This window comes from Microcaecilia unicolor, chromosome 1 (assembly GCF_901765095.1).
Source record: "Microcaecilia unicolor chromosome 1, aMicUni1.1, whole genome shotgun sequence".
In the NCBI taxonomy this organism is placed as follows: domain Eukaryota; kingdom Metazoa; phylum Chordata; class Amphibia; order Gymnophiona; family Siphonopidae; genus Microcaecilia; species Microcaecilia unicolor.
The window spans coordinates 687,332,196-687,348,627 of record NC_044031.1 but is presented as its reverse complement, the minus strand read 5'-3'; the positions used below and the strand labels follow the sequence as shown (position 1 = coordinate 687,348,627).

At 43.3% G+C, this 16,432-nt stretch overlaps 1 protein-coding gene across 1 annotated transcript in view; it reads right to left on the bottom strand.

The window, feature by feature from the left end:
* Nucleotides 1-16,432, bottom strand: part of HERC1 (HECT and RLD domain containing E3 ubiquitin protein ligase family member 1) — a 736,289-nt gene that overhangs the window by 452,229 nt on the left and 267,628 nt on the right. The window contains exon 30 of the mRNA XM_030188195.1: nt 1,698-1,935. Within this exon, the coding sequence (XP_030044055.1) occupies nt 1,698-1,935 (238 nt within the window). The remainder of the gene's footprint in view (nt 1-1,697; nt 1,936-16,432) is intronic.

Below are 16,432 nucleotides of genomic sequence, written 5' to 3'. Positions count from 1 at the left end.
CTTGCAGTCTATACTGCCCCTCCAAGACTAGGTTTACCAGAGACATGTGCAGATAACACTCAAGACAGTTAATATAGGTTTATTTGCATACTGGAGAATCTCAGCATACAGATGTGGTGTAAGCTCAGCTGCCAGGAACCATGGATTACAGGAACATGTAAGAACAGCACATCCAACAATCCTTCCTGTCCATCTTCGGAACTCTGCCTAGCTGAAGAGCTTCCTTTGCATAAGAAAGTCCAGCAGTCCCAAGCAAAGAGATGTTAGTGCAATAATTGAGAAGGCTGAGAGTCAGGAAAAAAGGGGGGGCCAAAAATACAAAGACACTCCAGGATATACCTCAACTCTGACCACTCCAGGCTGGCTATCGGCCAATAGGGAAATCCATGACCATGGGGTCTCTCTCCTTATCAGATGGGAAGGAATGTGAAGAATCTGTTTTTTACTCTGACTTAGCTCAGAATACAATTCAGGTTTTAACAAAAAGTATGCAGTATACTATTATACTAATGTTAGCTAAAATAATATAATACACAGTAACACAATGCCATGCATAGGCAACTAACTGGGCACCAGCTTAAATAAGGCTACTGCACTAATAACATGGTACTCAAACTAGGGTACATGTATTTATATATGAAAGTCAAAAATAGGCAACTTGGTATTACTTAGGTGATTACCTAACTTCCACATAGTTTGATTTTTTGCAGTTCCCATCACTGCCATATTATCTTGCGTGGCTTTAGCAGACTTAGCGGCATATAAATCTTTAACTGAGGTACTCGATTTCAGCTTGAGCTGTTTCAGTATGCTGCTGACTGTTTCCAGTGTCTCAACAAATATATATACTTCTTACCGCATTTAACTTCACATCATGCAGTTCTTAGGGGGTAATGGGATGGGAACAGTGGAGCTCCCTTAAGCACGTCTGGACTCCTCGCATGCCCACCGGAAGTCAAGTATTTACATTACTGCAGTACCACATGAAACAATATTTTAAAAATCTATCTTTTAAAATACCATTTGCAAAATCATGACCTTCTATAACGCAATTACAGTGTTCATTTACCATTATATTCTTTAAACATCTTGTAGTAGGCCTCCTACAGCCAGCAGATTTAACAGATACAGCAAAAAGAGCAGTAAAAGTTATTTTTATTGCTTAACCTCATTTTAAGCTTTAACTCAAACCTTTGAGCTTTTATTTTTGTTTTCAGATTATCCTGATAATTATCAGCTAATGTCATCTTCTTGAATGTGAGATCTTTGTATTTCGTTTGTTAGGTTTTGCACATATAAAATTTGATCATTGGGCTACAGGAGAGTATAAACAACAAAACCTTTACAATTCTCGTTTTTATTTTAATTTTATTGTACTCAGCTAAGATCCACTAATCTGATATAAGCGGTATACCAAGTTTTAATAAACTATAAACAAACTGGTAGCAATTTTGCCATTTTTTTGACACTCACAAATTTAACCCTCTCATGATCAATATTAACGAAGTGTGAGGAAACTCTTTCTTGTCATCCTATAATACAGTAATTTTACAGATTTCAAATCATACGTCCCCATATCCAAAGAACATGGGGCAAAATGGTCAGACAGAACTCCATAAATAAGTAAATATGTTACAACTATTCTATGAGATGCAAAAATTAGCTATCTGGAAGAAACATTTCTGATCTATTCTTACCCTGTGGTGATTGCCAGAATCTGCAGCAGTCTTGTACTGGCTACTTTTAAAGCAGTGCTGAGCTGGGAAACACCAGATTTGGGGAGTAATTGGAGTGGTTGCCCCAGCATGGTGTCTGTGCCACATAGCTGGGAAAGCACATTAAGTAAACCAGTAGAAATAGCCAGTGAGACATCAACAGGTTGGTAGCGCACACTCAGAGCAAAGACAGTGACCAGCAGAAGACGTTGCTGAGCTTCTAAAACATAAAAAGATGAACAATGATTAGAGCACAGTCATAGGCACTAAGTATAACCTAAAATATTTCATTTAATCTTTCTTTTGAACTACTTCCATTCCATATCCACATAAAAACATCCTCTATATTCACAGTTTTGTGCACTCCCTCAAATACATACATTTGCAAGAACTTCAAAAGTTCTACTTGTGATGTGGTGCTATTACACTAAGATTATTTGAATTCATGACCAAGTACATGAGAGAAGCATCTTAATTGTCAACATTTCAAACATTATGAAGGCTATTTTAGTGGGCTTGCACAGCTATACATTTATATATGCATCTTCTCGTTATGGTGTCCCCAGAGCTACTGTTGGCTCCCACTCTCTTCAATATCTTTTTGGTTCCACTGGTAGCCTTGATACAATTGCATGGTGTTAGTTCTATTTCCTATTCATCCTTCTGCATCACATATTACATTGTCAGATAACTGCCTAACTAGCATTGCAGACTAGCTTACAAATTACAAACTTGTCCTAAATAACTTCAAGAGCAATGTGGTTTGAGTGGACCTCCCAGGCTCTATCCAAAACATGCTGCAACAGATCTAATATTCTACCCGTACTTCAGGCTTCATTCTTGATTTATGTATTTATTTATTTATTTTTATTTATTCATACTTGTATCCCACAATTATCCAAAAATGAGATTCAGTTCAATGTGGCTTACATTTAACAGCTGTAGAGATTACTTTGATTCAAAAACATTTATAAGGTTGTATGATGCTGCGTTTTACAGTGGCTGGCAAGATAACTGTTAGTGAATATGGAATAGTCATTGGGTTTCTTGAAAAGATATGCCTTAGGGTTCATTTCTTAAATGAAAAGATGAATTACAGTTAAAGGTTGTGTTGTGTATTGTTGTTTCAGAATGATTAGTGCATATTTTACTCATAGAATTTCCTGGAGAGGTAGGTCTTCAGGTCTTTTCTAAAATGGAGGTAGTTCATGATGCTTCTTAAAACTATGGGAATTGAGTTCCACTATTTTGAGCCCAGGTAGCTAAATCCCACCGTGTAGGTAGACTTGTACAGTACATTTTTGCAGTTGGGCAGGTGAAGCAGTAGGCAATCTCTGGTTCCTGGGTTTGCATTTCTTGGTGATAGTTTGATCATGTCTAGCACATAGTACGGTAACATGCCAAACAGTATTTTTTTTAATTGTTTTATTAACATTTTCCATACAGAAAAAGAAAAATCAGAAATTATACAAGAGTCAAGCCACATCTCAGCAATACATCTTTAACAACGCCCAACCCCCTCCCCTCCCCCCCTCGGAGTAACGCAATTATACATGACCATCTCTAGGCACTGAAACCCCCCCCCCCTTATCCACATGTCACACTGAAAGTCCCCGCCACTCCATGTGTGGAGTCCATGTTTTAAGAAACTTCACTACTCCTCCCCGCCTTAAAGAAGTCAGTTTATCCATTAAACAGCAGTAGTCCATCTTAACAAGTACTTGATCCACCATAAGGCACCGTGGCTTGCTTCCACATCTTCGCAATTAATATCCTGGCTGCTGTAACAATATGAGAGAGAAGACAATGGCAAGAGCCACGGCCAGCCCTCACTGGTATATTCAAAAGGCATAAACCAGGATTCAGTATGACCGAGGCTCCCAGACCATCCTGTAGTTGAGACTGTAATCTCAACCAGAAACGCTGTATTTCAGGGCAGTCCCACCACACATGCCAGAACGTTCCCACCGCCCCACATTTACGCAAGCAAGTTGCCTCGCCAGTTTTAAAAATATATGACAACCAGTATGGAGTCAGATACCATTGATACAGCATCTTATGCCCATTTTCCACCATGGGAGTCGCCACCGAGAAATTCAGTAATCATTTAAGTATCTTTGTCCATGTGGCCTGTTCATACGTAACTGAAAACAGGGTCTCCCATTTGTGAACACATTTGTCTAGGGGTTGGGACTTATGAAGCAGGACTCTGTATATCCTGGAAATCCCTCCTTTCCCTTCTCCAGCCCTCATGCCAATTCTAACTCTGTTACAGTCAATGAAAGCTCCTTTTTTGCTTTGCAATGTATAAAATCTCTAATCTGCATGTAATAGAATCTATCCTTGTCCGTCAACCCATACTCATCTTTTAAGACTTCAAATGGGAGGCACTTCCCTTCTTCCCATATTTGCCCCAACACCCTCAATGAAGCCGCTGACCATTGCCCATATACTCCCTCCTCTCTACCAGGGGTAAAGTCCGTTGTATACACAATAGGAGTGGTTAAATAGTATTTACGGTCCTGAAACCAAACAGCTCTGCACCTTGCCCACTCTCCCAAGGCCACCCCCATCTGGCCTTTTAACCCAGATATAAGACCTTTCAACAGCGGCAGGGGAAGCCACAGTGCAGCCCAAATTAGCACCCCCTTCAACCCCCATTGCGCTGCATAGGTCCAAGGTTTAGAAAGTCCTCTCTGACCTATAGCCAGCATTTGAAACAGGGCAGCTCTATAGTATAACCCAAAGTTAGGTACCCCCATCCCTCCATCCTTCCTAAGTTGAAATAAAATCATCCTATTCGCTCACGGTGGTCTCTTACGCCAAATAAAGGTGAACATTTTCCTATTAAGTGAATGGAAGAAGGCGGGCGGTATATAGATTGGCACAGTCAAAAACAGATAGAGTAATTTGGTAAGCAGAGCCATCTTTACCGCTGCTATTCTACCCATCCATGACATTCGTAAACCACCCCCCATCTCTCTAGTTCTTGAAACAGTTCCTGTAATTTAGGGGTGAAAATTTTCCTGAAACAGATCCCCAGTTTTAGGTGTCAAATTAACCCCCAAATAGCGAATAAATCGGAAGGACCATTTAAACGGGAAGAGAGGTTGTAACTCATCTTGCAGCCCCAATGGAAACTGCAAAGGCATAAGCTCCGATTTCTGAATGTTAATCTTAAGGCCAGCTGTCATTCTATATAACTTAAGGATATCCATCACTGCTTGTAATGAGGCCTTTGGATTCAATAGTGTGAGCAAAACATCATCAGCATATAGCATAAGTTTTGTTTCCTGTCTCCCTATTCTTATACCTTGCAACAATGGGTCATTCCTGTCTAAAATCGCCAGGGGCTCCATAAACAAAGCAAATAGCAATGGTGACAGTGCACACCCCTGTCGAGTACCTCTAAAAAGCTAAAAAGTTCAGTATTGGTACCATTAATCTGCAATTGAGATACGGGGTGTCGATAAAGTGCTAAAACCCAATGCAGGAACTGCCCTTTAAAGCCCACTCTCTCCAACAGTGCAAAAACAAAGGGCCATAGCACTCTACTGAACGCTTTCTCTGCATCTAATGAGAGAAAGACAGCTGGTTGACCAACCCTCTCAATCCGATCCAATATATATTGCGCTCGTCTAGTATTATCGAAGGTCTGTCTATTCGCAATAAAACCAGCTTGGTCCTCATGTATCAAACGGGGTAACACTTTTTGCAACCAGGTAGCCAGAATTGTAGTTAGAATTTTATAGTCTGTCCCCAATAGAGAAATTGGGCGGTATGAACTACAGCTTTGTGGGTCCTTGTGCGGCTTAAGCAACAGCACCACATTTGCCAACCTCCATGATAGAGGAAGTGTAGTGTCAGAAGCAATATCGTTAAACATTCTGAGCAATATTGGTGCTAAGACGGAGTTAAAGCATTTATAGAATTGGTTGCTATAGCTGTCTAGCCCTGGAGCTTTCCCCCCGGGCAGGCCCTTAATGGCCGAGACTTCTTCCAGCTCTATAGGAGCTGATAACATCTCCTGCTCAGCCCCCCTTAGGCTCGGCATATTCACCTTATCCAGAAGAGACTGTATAGCCTCAGGAGACACATGGTCCTCCGAGTGATACAGATTCTGGTAGTATTGTGCAAAAACTCTCTGAATATCCTCTAACTGGTCCCATTTCTGCCCATTCTCATCTTTCACACTACCAATAATATTACAGCCCAATTGCTGTCGCAATTTGTATGCTAAGAGTTTGCTGGCCTTATTATTAAATTCATAATATTCTTGCTGTACGCGTTGCATTTGATCCTGAATAACTGTAAGTTCCAAAGCCAGTAACTGTACTCTGGCCCTATGTAATTCCTCTTGCTGGCAGACCGTAGCCTGCTGATGTTTAACAATCATATCTAATTGTTGTACAGTTTGTCTAAGTTCTGCTTCTTTCTCTCTAGTGTCTTTATGTAGATATGCTTGCAAAGAAATCAATTTCCCTCTAATCACCACTTTCAAATTCTCCCATAAAATCTCTGGCGCGATATCCAGGGTGTCATTAAATCGCAGAAACTCTCTAATTTCCCCTTCAATTCGTTTAACGTTTTTTTGGCTCATCTAACAATCCATCAGGAAACTGCCATCCTCTCAAACCCCTAGCCTGCTGAGGTCCCCGCAATGATATTGTGACTGGAGCATGATCCGACCATGAGCACACTTGAATCTCTGTGGACACTGCTTGTAAAGCAGTTCTTGCACTACTCATCCACATATCTATTCTCTAGTATGTGTCATGTGGGGCCGAGTAACAAGTATAATCCCTTTCTTCTCCATGCAACACCCTCCAAATATCCACCAACCCCCCACTGATTAAGAAATTGAATTAGCTTGTCCGTCTTGATCTGTGCATAACCAGCTATCCCAGTCGAGTTATCCACAGTCGGGTCTAAGGTCAGATTAAAGCCCCCGCCCATCAGGACCTCCCCTTGTACACATTTCGAGAGTTGAGTGCTGAGCAACTCAAAGAATTCACCCTGTGAGTGATTAGGGGCATAGACATTAATTATAGTGTAAACTTGACCACCAAGATTTACCACCACAATTACAAACCGCTCCCCCGGGTCCAGTTTAACCGCCGGAATCTCCCATGTGCGGTCCTGTTTGAAAAGTATCCCCACTCCCGCAGTATCTAGAGTTATGTAATAGATGTTCATGTCTAGGCAACATATGCGTTTCCTGGACCGGAATTATATCTGCTCCTATCCGATTAGGTTCTTTTAACAGCCTCTTACGCTTTATGGGAGAATTAAGGCCCCGCGAATTCAATGACATACAGACTATATGGGTCATGGAGGTTCAAAACAGGTATTACCATTATCCTTCCTTTGTCTAGTAGGAGATCTCCAGCACATATATCTATAACTAGCATCCTCCTGAGTTGCCCCGTTTCCCCAGCCCCCCCCCCCCCCCCCCCCCCATATTCAACCAGTGGGTCAAACTTATCCCACCACTAAAGAAAGAGAATGGCAACCTAACACATGCCTTTACACGCTCAAACATTACCCCAATTGAACAAATATAAACCTGTTCACATCCAAACCACACTTATACCCACCCACTTGTAGGTGTTTTCAGAGCCATGGGTTCTACTTAATGTCTCAGAAAAAGTTGCTCATGTCATTATTATTTGAGGATTTCAACCTCTGTTCAGACTGCTGCCTGGTGAGGCGACCCTTGCCTTTCGCCACTCGGGTCCACCGTTGACACACTAAGCAAGGCCCCGACTCCGACTCCCCATGGTCCACCGATCTTTCCAAAGGCACCTCCACCTCCGGCCATGTCGTACGTGCTTCCTCCAAGCTGTGGATCTGGCACCATTTTCCATCCTATTGTAAGCCAAAGCAAACGGATGCTGCCATCGGTACACAATGCCTTTATCACAAAGATATCTAGTAAAATTCCTCATCTCTGCTCGCCGTTTTAATGTAGCGGGAGCTAAATCCTGATACAGCTCAATGGGGAAAGAGTCCCACTTCAAAATCTCCTGTTTACAAGCTTTGTGAAGGAGAGCTTCCTTAATTTTGTAGTCTGAAAAACAAGCAATAATGTCTCTCGGCATATTGGCCCTTAAATGAGCCATCACTCTGTGGGCCCGATCCACTTTAATGGCTTCTGGGGCCACCTCCTGGCCCTCTTCTGACAATAACATACTGCAATTTGCCGCGTGACCCTGTCACAGTCTAAATAGTCCACCTGTTCTGGAATGCCCAAAATGCGGATATTTGACCGCCGTCCCCAGTTTTCAAGATCCTCAACTTTATCCAAAAGGGACTTACATAAGGCTTGTTGTTCTTTCAGCGATGTTTCCACGGCACTCAGGGCTTCCTGCTGCTCCTCCACTCGTTCATCAACCTCCTTCACCTGACGGCCCATCTCTATCAGTTCTCCACGTAGATCCGTTGCCAGCGTCGAGAAATCCTCTCGAACTCCTTTGATATTTGAGCGGATCTCCTCTAATAACTCTCGAAAGTCCTTCGCTGAGAACTCACCCTCCTCTGACAGCTCTCGCCGAGGCGTGGTCTGCCCCGGCTCCTCCGCAGGCGCCATCTTGTCAGCGTGGAGATGCAGTATATATGTAAAATCTTTTAAAGATTTACGGGGCACGGTTGAGTCTCTCCCGGTCATCTCTGCACACTGTACTTCCTCCGTAAATTGGGTTCAGGTTCCATGATCTTATACACTCCAGCAAACGGTTATATTTTATGAATCTTTCCATGTGGCATGCGGAGCTGTTCACTCACACCGCCACTGCTCAGCGTGACGTCACCGCTCTCCACCAAACAATATTTTGAAGATGGCTGTGCTGGTTTTGAAAAGTAGTCTGGCCTCGAATGGGAGCCAATCTCATCTTTCAAGCTTCAAATTTCAACAGTTGTTTCATCATCTTTTATGGCAATTCACAGAGTTAGAGCAATTAAAATTAAGGATGTCCTTGTCAAATGTCAAGCTCCTCCTTCTTTCATTGGTAATTCTGAAAACTGATTACTGTAATTGCCTCTAAAATGGGCTTCTCCTTATTATCCATCAAACAGCTCCAGTTGTTTCAGAGCACCACTGTCAAACTCTTATATGAGCAAGTAGTTATGACTATGTTTCCACCTCTCCTTGCAACACAGCATTAACTCCCAGTCGCTTAAATTTGAGATCCTGCTTTTTACTTACCATACACAACTTGCATTCATCCTAGGCCACTCTCATTTGCATCCATTCACCTTTTAGAGTTAGATTTGAGATTAAACACCAGACTGCTTTCATTATTTTAGCACCTTTGTTTTGGAATGATTTTCCTCTGTATCTTTGCCAAGAGTCACTGTTGCAGAAGTTTAAGAAAGGATTCAAAGCTTTCTTTTTCCAGCAAGGTTTTGAGCAGGTCCTGTAGTGAGGGAAAGTGGCGGGGATTTTTCTGCACATTGAACTGTTCATTATGTCTGTTATGGATGCTTTTATAGATGTGATTTTTTTTGTTGCATGAACCACTTTTTTTTTTAGGACATATACTGCCTTGATCAGAATATTAAACGGTAACTTTAAAACAATTCAGGAATAATTGCCACACTGGGACAGACCAAAAGGTCCATCAAACCCAGCATCCTGTTTCCAACAGTGGCCAATCCAGGTCACAAATATCTGGCAAGATCCCCAAAAAAGCTCAATACATTTTATGCTGCTTATCCCAGAAATAAGCAGTGGATTTTCCCCAAGTCCACTTTAATAATGGACTATAAACTTTTCCTTTAGGAAGCCATCCAAACCTTTTTTTTTTCACCCCACTAAGCTAACTGCCTTTACCACATTCTCTGGCAAAAAATTCCAGTTTAATTACACGTTGAGTAAAGAAACATTTTCTCCAATTCGTTTTAAACTTACTACTTTGTAGCTTCATTTCATGCACCCTAGTCCTAGAATTCTTGGAAAGAGTAAACAAATGATTCACGTCTACCCGTTCAACTTCACTCATTATTTTATAGACCTCTATCATAGCTCCCCTCAGCCGTCTTTTCTCCAAGCTGAAAAACTCTAGCTGCTTCAGCCTTTCCTCATAGAGAAGTCGTCCCATCCCCTTTATCATTTTTGTCACCCTTTTCTGTACCTTTTCTGATTCCACTACATCTTTTTTAAGATGTGGTGACCAGAACACAATATTCGAGGTGCAGTTGCACCATGGAGCAATACGGTAAAATTATGCCTTACCTACTGATAATTTTCTTTCCTTTAGTAACAGCAGATGAATCCAGGAACTGGTGGGTTGTGTCCATCTACCAGCAGGTGGAGGTAGAGATTACAAAGCTGAAGGCAGTGATACCAGACGGTCAGCTCCTCCTTCACCTCAGTATATGTCTCATCACAAAGCAGAATCAGACAAGAAACCAGGAAGCCTTTCTCACCAACCAAAGACAACAGAAACTCGTCAGTCCGACTTAAGAGAAACCATGACTACGAAGGACTCTTCAGTGGTTTCTGTTCTCTCTCTCTTTTTTTTTTTTTTCTTTCCCTTTGGATTTGGTTTTTTTTTTTTTGCTTGCATGTTTGGTTTTTGTTTTTTGAAACTGAAGACCAGGACAAGGACAGGCAAAACAATCGCGGCTGACAGAGGTCGGGATCCTGGATTCATCTGCTGCTACTAAAGGAAAGAAAATTATCAGTAGGTAAGGCATAATTTTACCTTCCTTAGCATATGCAGCAGATGAATCCAGGAACTGGTGGGATGTACCAAAGCAATCCCTAATGAGGGTGGGAAGTTGCTGTTCTTCGAGACAGAACAGCTGCTGCAAAGGCAGCATCCGAATAGCAAAAGCAAACCCGTTCCACCCAAGAGCTAGATAGCAACATCGTGAAACAAGCTTGAACACCACCGGCGGGATGCAACCTTCCAAAAAAAAAAAAAAATCCAAGGAAACAAAGTATCTGCAATCCAATGAGAAAGTCGTATCAGAGGCTTGTCCAACAGCAAGAACCAGCAAGAAGGACTAAGAGAAGAACGCTGAAAAACATGCGACATCTGCAAATGCCGGTGGATAACTGTCACATACTCAAAGCTGGAAACTGGGTTGTGAGCTCATGGGCCACTGCCGAGGAGCGGCAGCGGCAGGCAAAACCACCCCACACAGGAGACTAAGCAGAACAGGACTGGACTCCGGACTGGAGTTGCAGCAGAGGCAAACAAGCAGGACTAAAGCAGAGCAAGTACCCTTAAACTTCACCTGCACTAGGCCACTTTTCACCAAGAGTTGAGCTCCAGGCTTCAGGTGGCCGGCAGGACTGGATAACAGCTAGGCAGCACAGGGACAGCAAGGCAGGGAAAGGATAGGCTAAAGGGCAGGACTGAAAGCTGCAAGTAGCCACTGAAGCAGGGAACAAACACAGAGAAACCCAGAACTCGGCAAAGACATAAACAAGACACCAGACTGGGAAACAAGCAATACAGTAAACAAGCAATACCCCAAACTAAACATAGACTAACTAGAACAGGCAAGATTTCAGGCAAGAACTAGAGCAAGGAAACAAAACTCAGGCTAAAGTGCAAAAGCACCAACATACCAGGGCCTTAGACGCAATGCAAAGGCAAGCAGAGAGATTTCAGAATGGCTAATAAGCCCAGCAGCAGCTGAGGCTTCAGCTGCAGCAATCACCAGGCAGCTACAGGTGCTGATCAGGGACAAACAAGAAGAGTAAATCTGGCAGCCTGGAAGATCCGGACTGGACTGGGCTAAAGTCTGGAACGGGCAGTAACAACAAGACAGTCTATAGCAGTTCATAGCAACCACCGGTTCTGGCCACCAGAGGGCGAGGTGAGCGCAGACGTTAACAATAACCCTCTGTACATCCAGAAGACCAAGCTCCACATACTCTGCGTGAAAATCCCCCTCCCTAAAGGAGGGAAGAAACAGAGGCTGATAAAGAAGAAAGGCCAAACCATAGCCGGTAAGAAGAGGAGGAATCGTATGCAAGGTCACTCCAGAGTCAGCAAATTGCAGAAAAGCAGTTCGGCATGGCAGCGCTAAAAATTCAGACACTCTGCGTGCCGAAGAATTGGCAACCAAGAACACTGCTTGCGAGTAAGCTCCTAGCAAAGCCTTCTGCAAAGGATCAAAAGGAGTCTGAATCAATGCTTGGTAGACGAGGAGCCCTAAGCAAGGCTCGGAGAACAAGAACAAGGTTTCAGGGCAAACAAGGTCACAGCAGCAGAGGAGCAAAGCACTCTGCAAGAAATGCACCACATCCAGGTGCGAAGCCAGAGAACAGCCAGACAATCTCTCCCAGAAGCAGGCTACCGTCACCTGCACCCGAAGCAAATTAGAGGCCAGGCCCTTCTGCAACCTGTACTGCAGAAAGAAATCAATCGCTGAGGCACAGACACCCGCAAAGGAGACCAAGTGTGGGCCGCAACCATGCCTCAAAAAAATCTTCTACACCTGAGAATACGCGTGCAATATAGCTAGCTGTCCAATACAAGGAAAAAATGCAAAACTGCAATAAACGCCTTAAAGACACTGCAATATACAACTAGCTAGAGGTGCCACAGATACAGTGGAAGCTGGAAGTGGTATGCAAGTTTGACCAGTGTCAGAGTGCAATACTGGAAAAGTAGAGCTGCTGTGGGAAACCACCACAGCTAACTTTTGGCACTGTAGCATAGTGTAAGATGCCCCAGCTATGCAATGAATTGCTTAAGCAATATGGGAGAGTGAAGTATAATATGCCCCATATGAAAAAGAGGAGAGGGCCACAACTTCTAATATGAAGCACAAACCAGCCTTAAAACTGTGACCTTCAGGTTGAAAGCCAGCCATCTTCCAGAAAAAAAAAACCTATTTGAAACTACTGCACCTGGAGATAATGCTCCCATGGCAGCAGTGGAGGTTCCATGATTACCATGGAAGTGATTTATAGTAGTAGTAGTAGAGACCACAGCACTAGCCCCTGAAAATAACAAAATGTAACATTTCCCACAGACATAGGAGCTGACTCTGTGGGTGCTTGAGCACCCCCAGTACTGAGAAAATTCCTTGTATGTGTCCAGAGAAGGGTTATTTCCATTGGGCTTAGCACCCCCAATAATTGTGAAAAGTTAGCTGCTATGCACAAAGAAACATGGAGCCAAAGGAACTAAGCCTAGAAACTCCCTTCTAAAGGTGAAGGAAAAAAAAGAACTTGGACCTTGTATTCCCAGGCAGTCTCCCATCCAAGTAGAAACCAGGCCCAACCCTGCTGAGCTTCCAATTTCAGGGTGGTGTACCCATAGACAATACCTGTACTGCCAATATAAAGAGTTCCACAAATGAAGTGAGGGAAACTTTCAGGGTGTTTAAGCAACTGCCCTGAGGGGACAAAGAGTCTGTAAATAAAAATATGAAACAGGCCCTTTCAGAGGGCCAACACATAAGCAGCCCTGCTCTGATGCTGTTCACTGTTTCCCCACACCAATTTAGCCAATGCAGGAACAATAAGAAAATCTTAACTCACCATAGACAGAGAGGCCTATTGGAGACTGCTGCCATCAATGCACCCACTTAGGCAAACATGGCTTTCCAGTTCAGGTGATTCTTGCTGCCTCTGTGCAGAAAGGGACTACCCTGAAAAGACTCCCTCCAAATAGAAGGAGACAGGGGAGCAATAGACCCTACTGCTGAGCTGGAGAGTAAACATCCCTTCTTCAAGGCAGAGTCCATCAGGGGAGCCTGAGAACAAGTCAGAAATATCCAAAGTCTGAACTAAAAAGGAACTGTGAGTTCCCCTACCAGATTTCTGCAAAATATAGACATATGAACAGCAGAATAAACTCGGAGGGAAGGTCAGAAGCCCCCCAGCCCCAGATTGGCTGGCTGATGTGCATCCCAAAAAACAACAAGGCGCACCGCAGAAGGACCATCAGATTCCTTCTGGAAAACCTTGCAGTCTAGAACCCATCTGCCCGAGATGGGCCTAAGAACTACCCCGAGCCCGACGCTATCGAGGGGGAACCAGAGAGGGGTCCCAAAGACCCCACCTCCAACACGGCACCCAGCTGCCTCTCCTGAACACTGGATGTACCGCAAAGGGTAGCAAAGCCATTACTGTACCCGAAGAAACCCTCAAAAGGGCCGGGCTACAGACAAATGCTGAGGGGGAAAAGCCACTTCAACCAGTGGATGTGGAGAAAAAGGAGGAAGAAATCTGGGTACAAAACCATTCCCGAGTCAGGAGAGGTCGATACAAAGCCTGAAGAGATCCCCATAGAAAAGGCGAAGCCGCCAACGCAGCCAACAGCCGGAAAGCGGGAGCCGCACTGGGGGGCACCAAAAGAAAATGGCGCATGCACCAGACACTTCAGAGCGGGAATACCGTTTTGAGAGAAAGGAATCCCTGGTGCCTATCTGTGCGTCTGTGCACCAAGCAACACACGTCCCCGCTGCTGCCAAAGCTCAGAACGCATGCCCCAAAATGGCAGAAAATAAATGCACTCACCAGAGATGCGCAGCCAGACTTCCCGCCGACAGTGGGACCTCCCAGGCAAGCCTGCCACCAAACTGGCTGAGCAAGCTACACACACACAGTGACTCCAGAGACAATGCCTCCAAGGCTCCTCTTAGCAACCTGCTGCCCTGTTGCAGCTGCAGAGACTGTGTCCCAAAGTGCTGGCACAGAGCCCAAACACCCCCCCTAAGCTCAACTGGCCAAAAGGCCCAGGAGTAGATGCAAGAGACGAATCCAGGAGCTGCAGAGACACAATCTACCACCTGCTAGAGATAGAGATATACTGAGGTGAAGGAGGAGCTGACCATCTGGTATCACTGCCTTCAGCTTTGTAATCTCTACCTCCACCTGCTGGTAGATGGACACAACCCACCAGTTCCTGGATTCATCTGCTGCATATGCTAAGGAAAAAGGCATTATAATGTCCTCATTTTTGTTTTCCATTCCTTTCCTAATAATACCTAACATTCTGTTTGCTTTCTTAGCCACCGCAGCAAACTGAGCAGAGGGTTTCAAAGTATCATCGATGACACCTAAATCTCTCTCTTGGTTGGTGACTCCTAACCTGGAACCCTGCATTACGTAGCTATAATTTGGTTTTCTCTTTCCCATGTGCATCACTTTGCACTTGCTCACATTAAACATCATCTGCCATTTAGACGCCCCGTCTCGTAAGGTCCTCTTGTAATTTCTCACAATCCTCTTGCGATTTGATAACTTTGAATAACTTTGTGTCATCAGCAAATTTAATTACCTCACTAGTTACTTCCATTTCTAGATCATTTAGAAATATGTTAAAATGCAGCTGTCCTAGTACAGACTCCCTGGGGAAGCCCACTATCTACCCTTCACCATTAAGAATACTGACCATTTAACCCTACTCTCTGTTTTCTATCTTTTAACCAATTTTTAATCCTCAATAGGACACTACCTCCTATCCCATGACTCTCCGATATCCTCTGGAGTCTTTCATGAGGTACTTTGTCAAATGCCTTCTGAAAATCCAGATACACAATATCAACCGGTTCACCTTTATCCACATGTCTGTTCACCCCTTCAAAGAAATGTAGTAGATTGGTGAGGCAAGATTTCCCCTCACTAAATTCATGTTGACTGTCTCATTAATCCATGCTTTTGAATATGCTCTGTAATTTTGTTCTTTATAATAGTCTCTACTATTTTGCTCAGCACCAACGTCAGACTCACCAGTCTATAATTTCCCAGATCTCCTCTGGAACCTTTTTTAAAAATCAGCATTACATTGGCCACCCTCCAATCTTCCGGAACCAGGCTCAATTTTAAAGATAAATTACAAACAATAGTTCCGCAAGTTCATTTTTCAGTTCTATCAGTACTCTGGGATGAATACCATCCGGTCCAGGAGATTTGCTACTCTTCAATTTGTAGAACTGCCCCATTACATCCTCCAGGTTTACAGAGAATTAATTCAGTTTCTCTGACTCATCAGCTTCAAATATCATTTCTGGCACTGGTATCTCTCCAACAAAGAGTGGAGAAACAGGATCCGCTACGTGGATAAAAATAGAACAGCAGCAAAAAAGTAGCGAGATCAACACGACACTCCCAAGACACCGTGGGTACAAGTAATAAAATGTTTAATTAGATGAGAATTTAAAAAGACTCGACACGGAGCCATGTTTCGGCAAAAAACGTCTGCTTCAGGAGTCTGTTTGTTGTGTAAACCAATGAATGGAACACCATAAATGAGGTAGTAAAATCAAGCCTTTAAAAAAAGGCTAATGACAGATGAATGTGCTTAAAAAAAAAATCATTCAAAACTGGAGCTGAAAACAGCCACAGAGCGATTGTAGAAATGTTATCGGATATTGATAACATTTCTACATCTGTCTGTTCATCCTGGTCAGAACTTTGAAGCTGGAAAGCTGCAATATTTTGACATCCACCAGACTGGATGTAACAAGGATCTGGGTTTCTTGTCACATTACAAATTATAAAAAGCATACTGCCTTGTCGCTTTTTGGCTGTCCGTCCGCTTTCTTTCCTGTTACTCTCTCCAGCCTTTCCCTTTCACTATTTATATTTTGATATTGTTTTGCTCATATCTGACCTGAAGGTGTTCTACCTTCAACAGCTCGTCAAAAATGTATTAAGTTAGCCCAATAAAAAAAGGTATCCCCTTATTTTCCTTTATTTTATATCTATCTGTTTTATTTCTTATTACCTTTAAGCAACCACACTA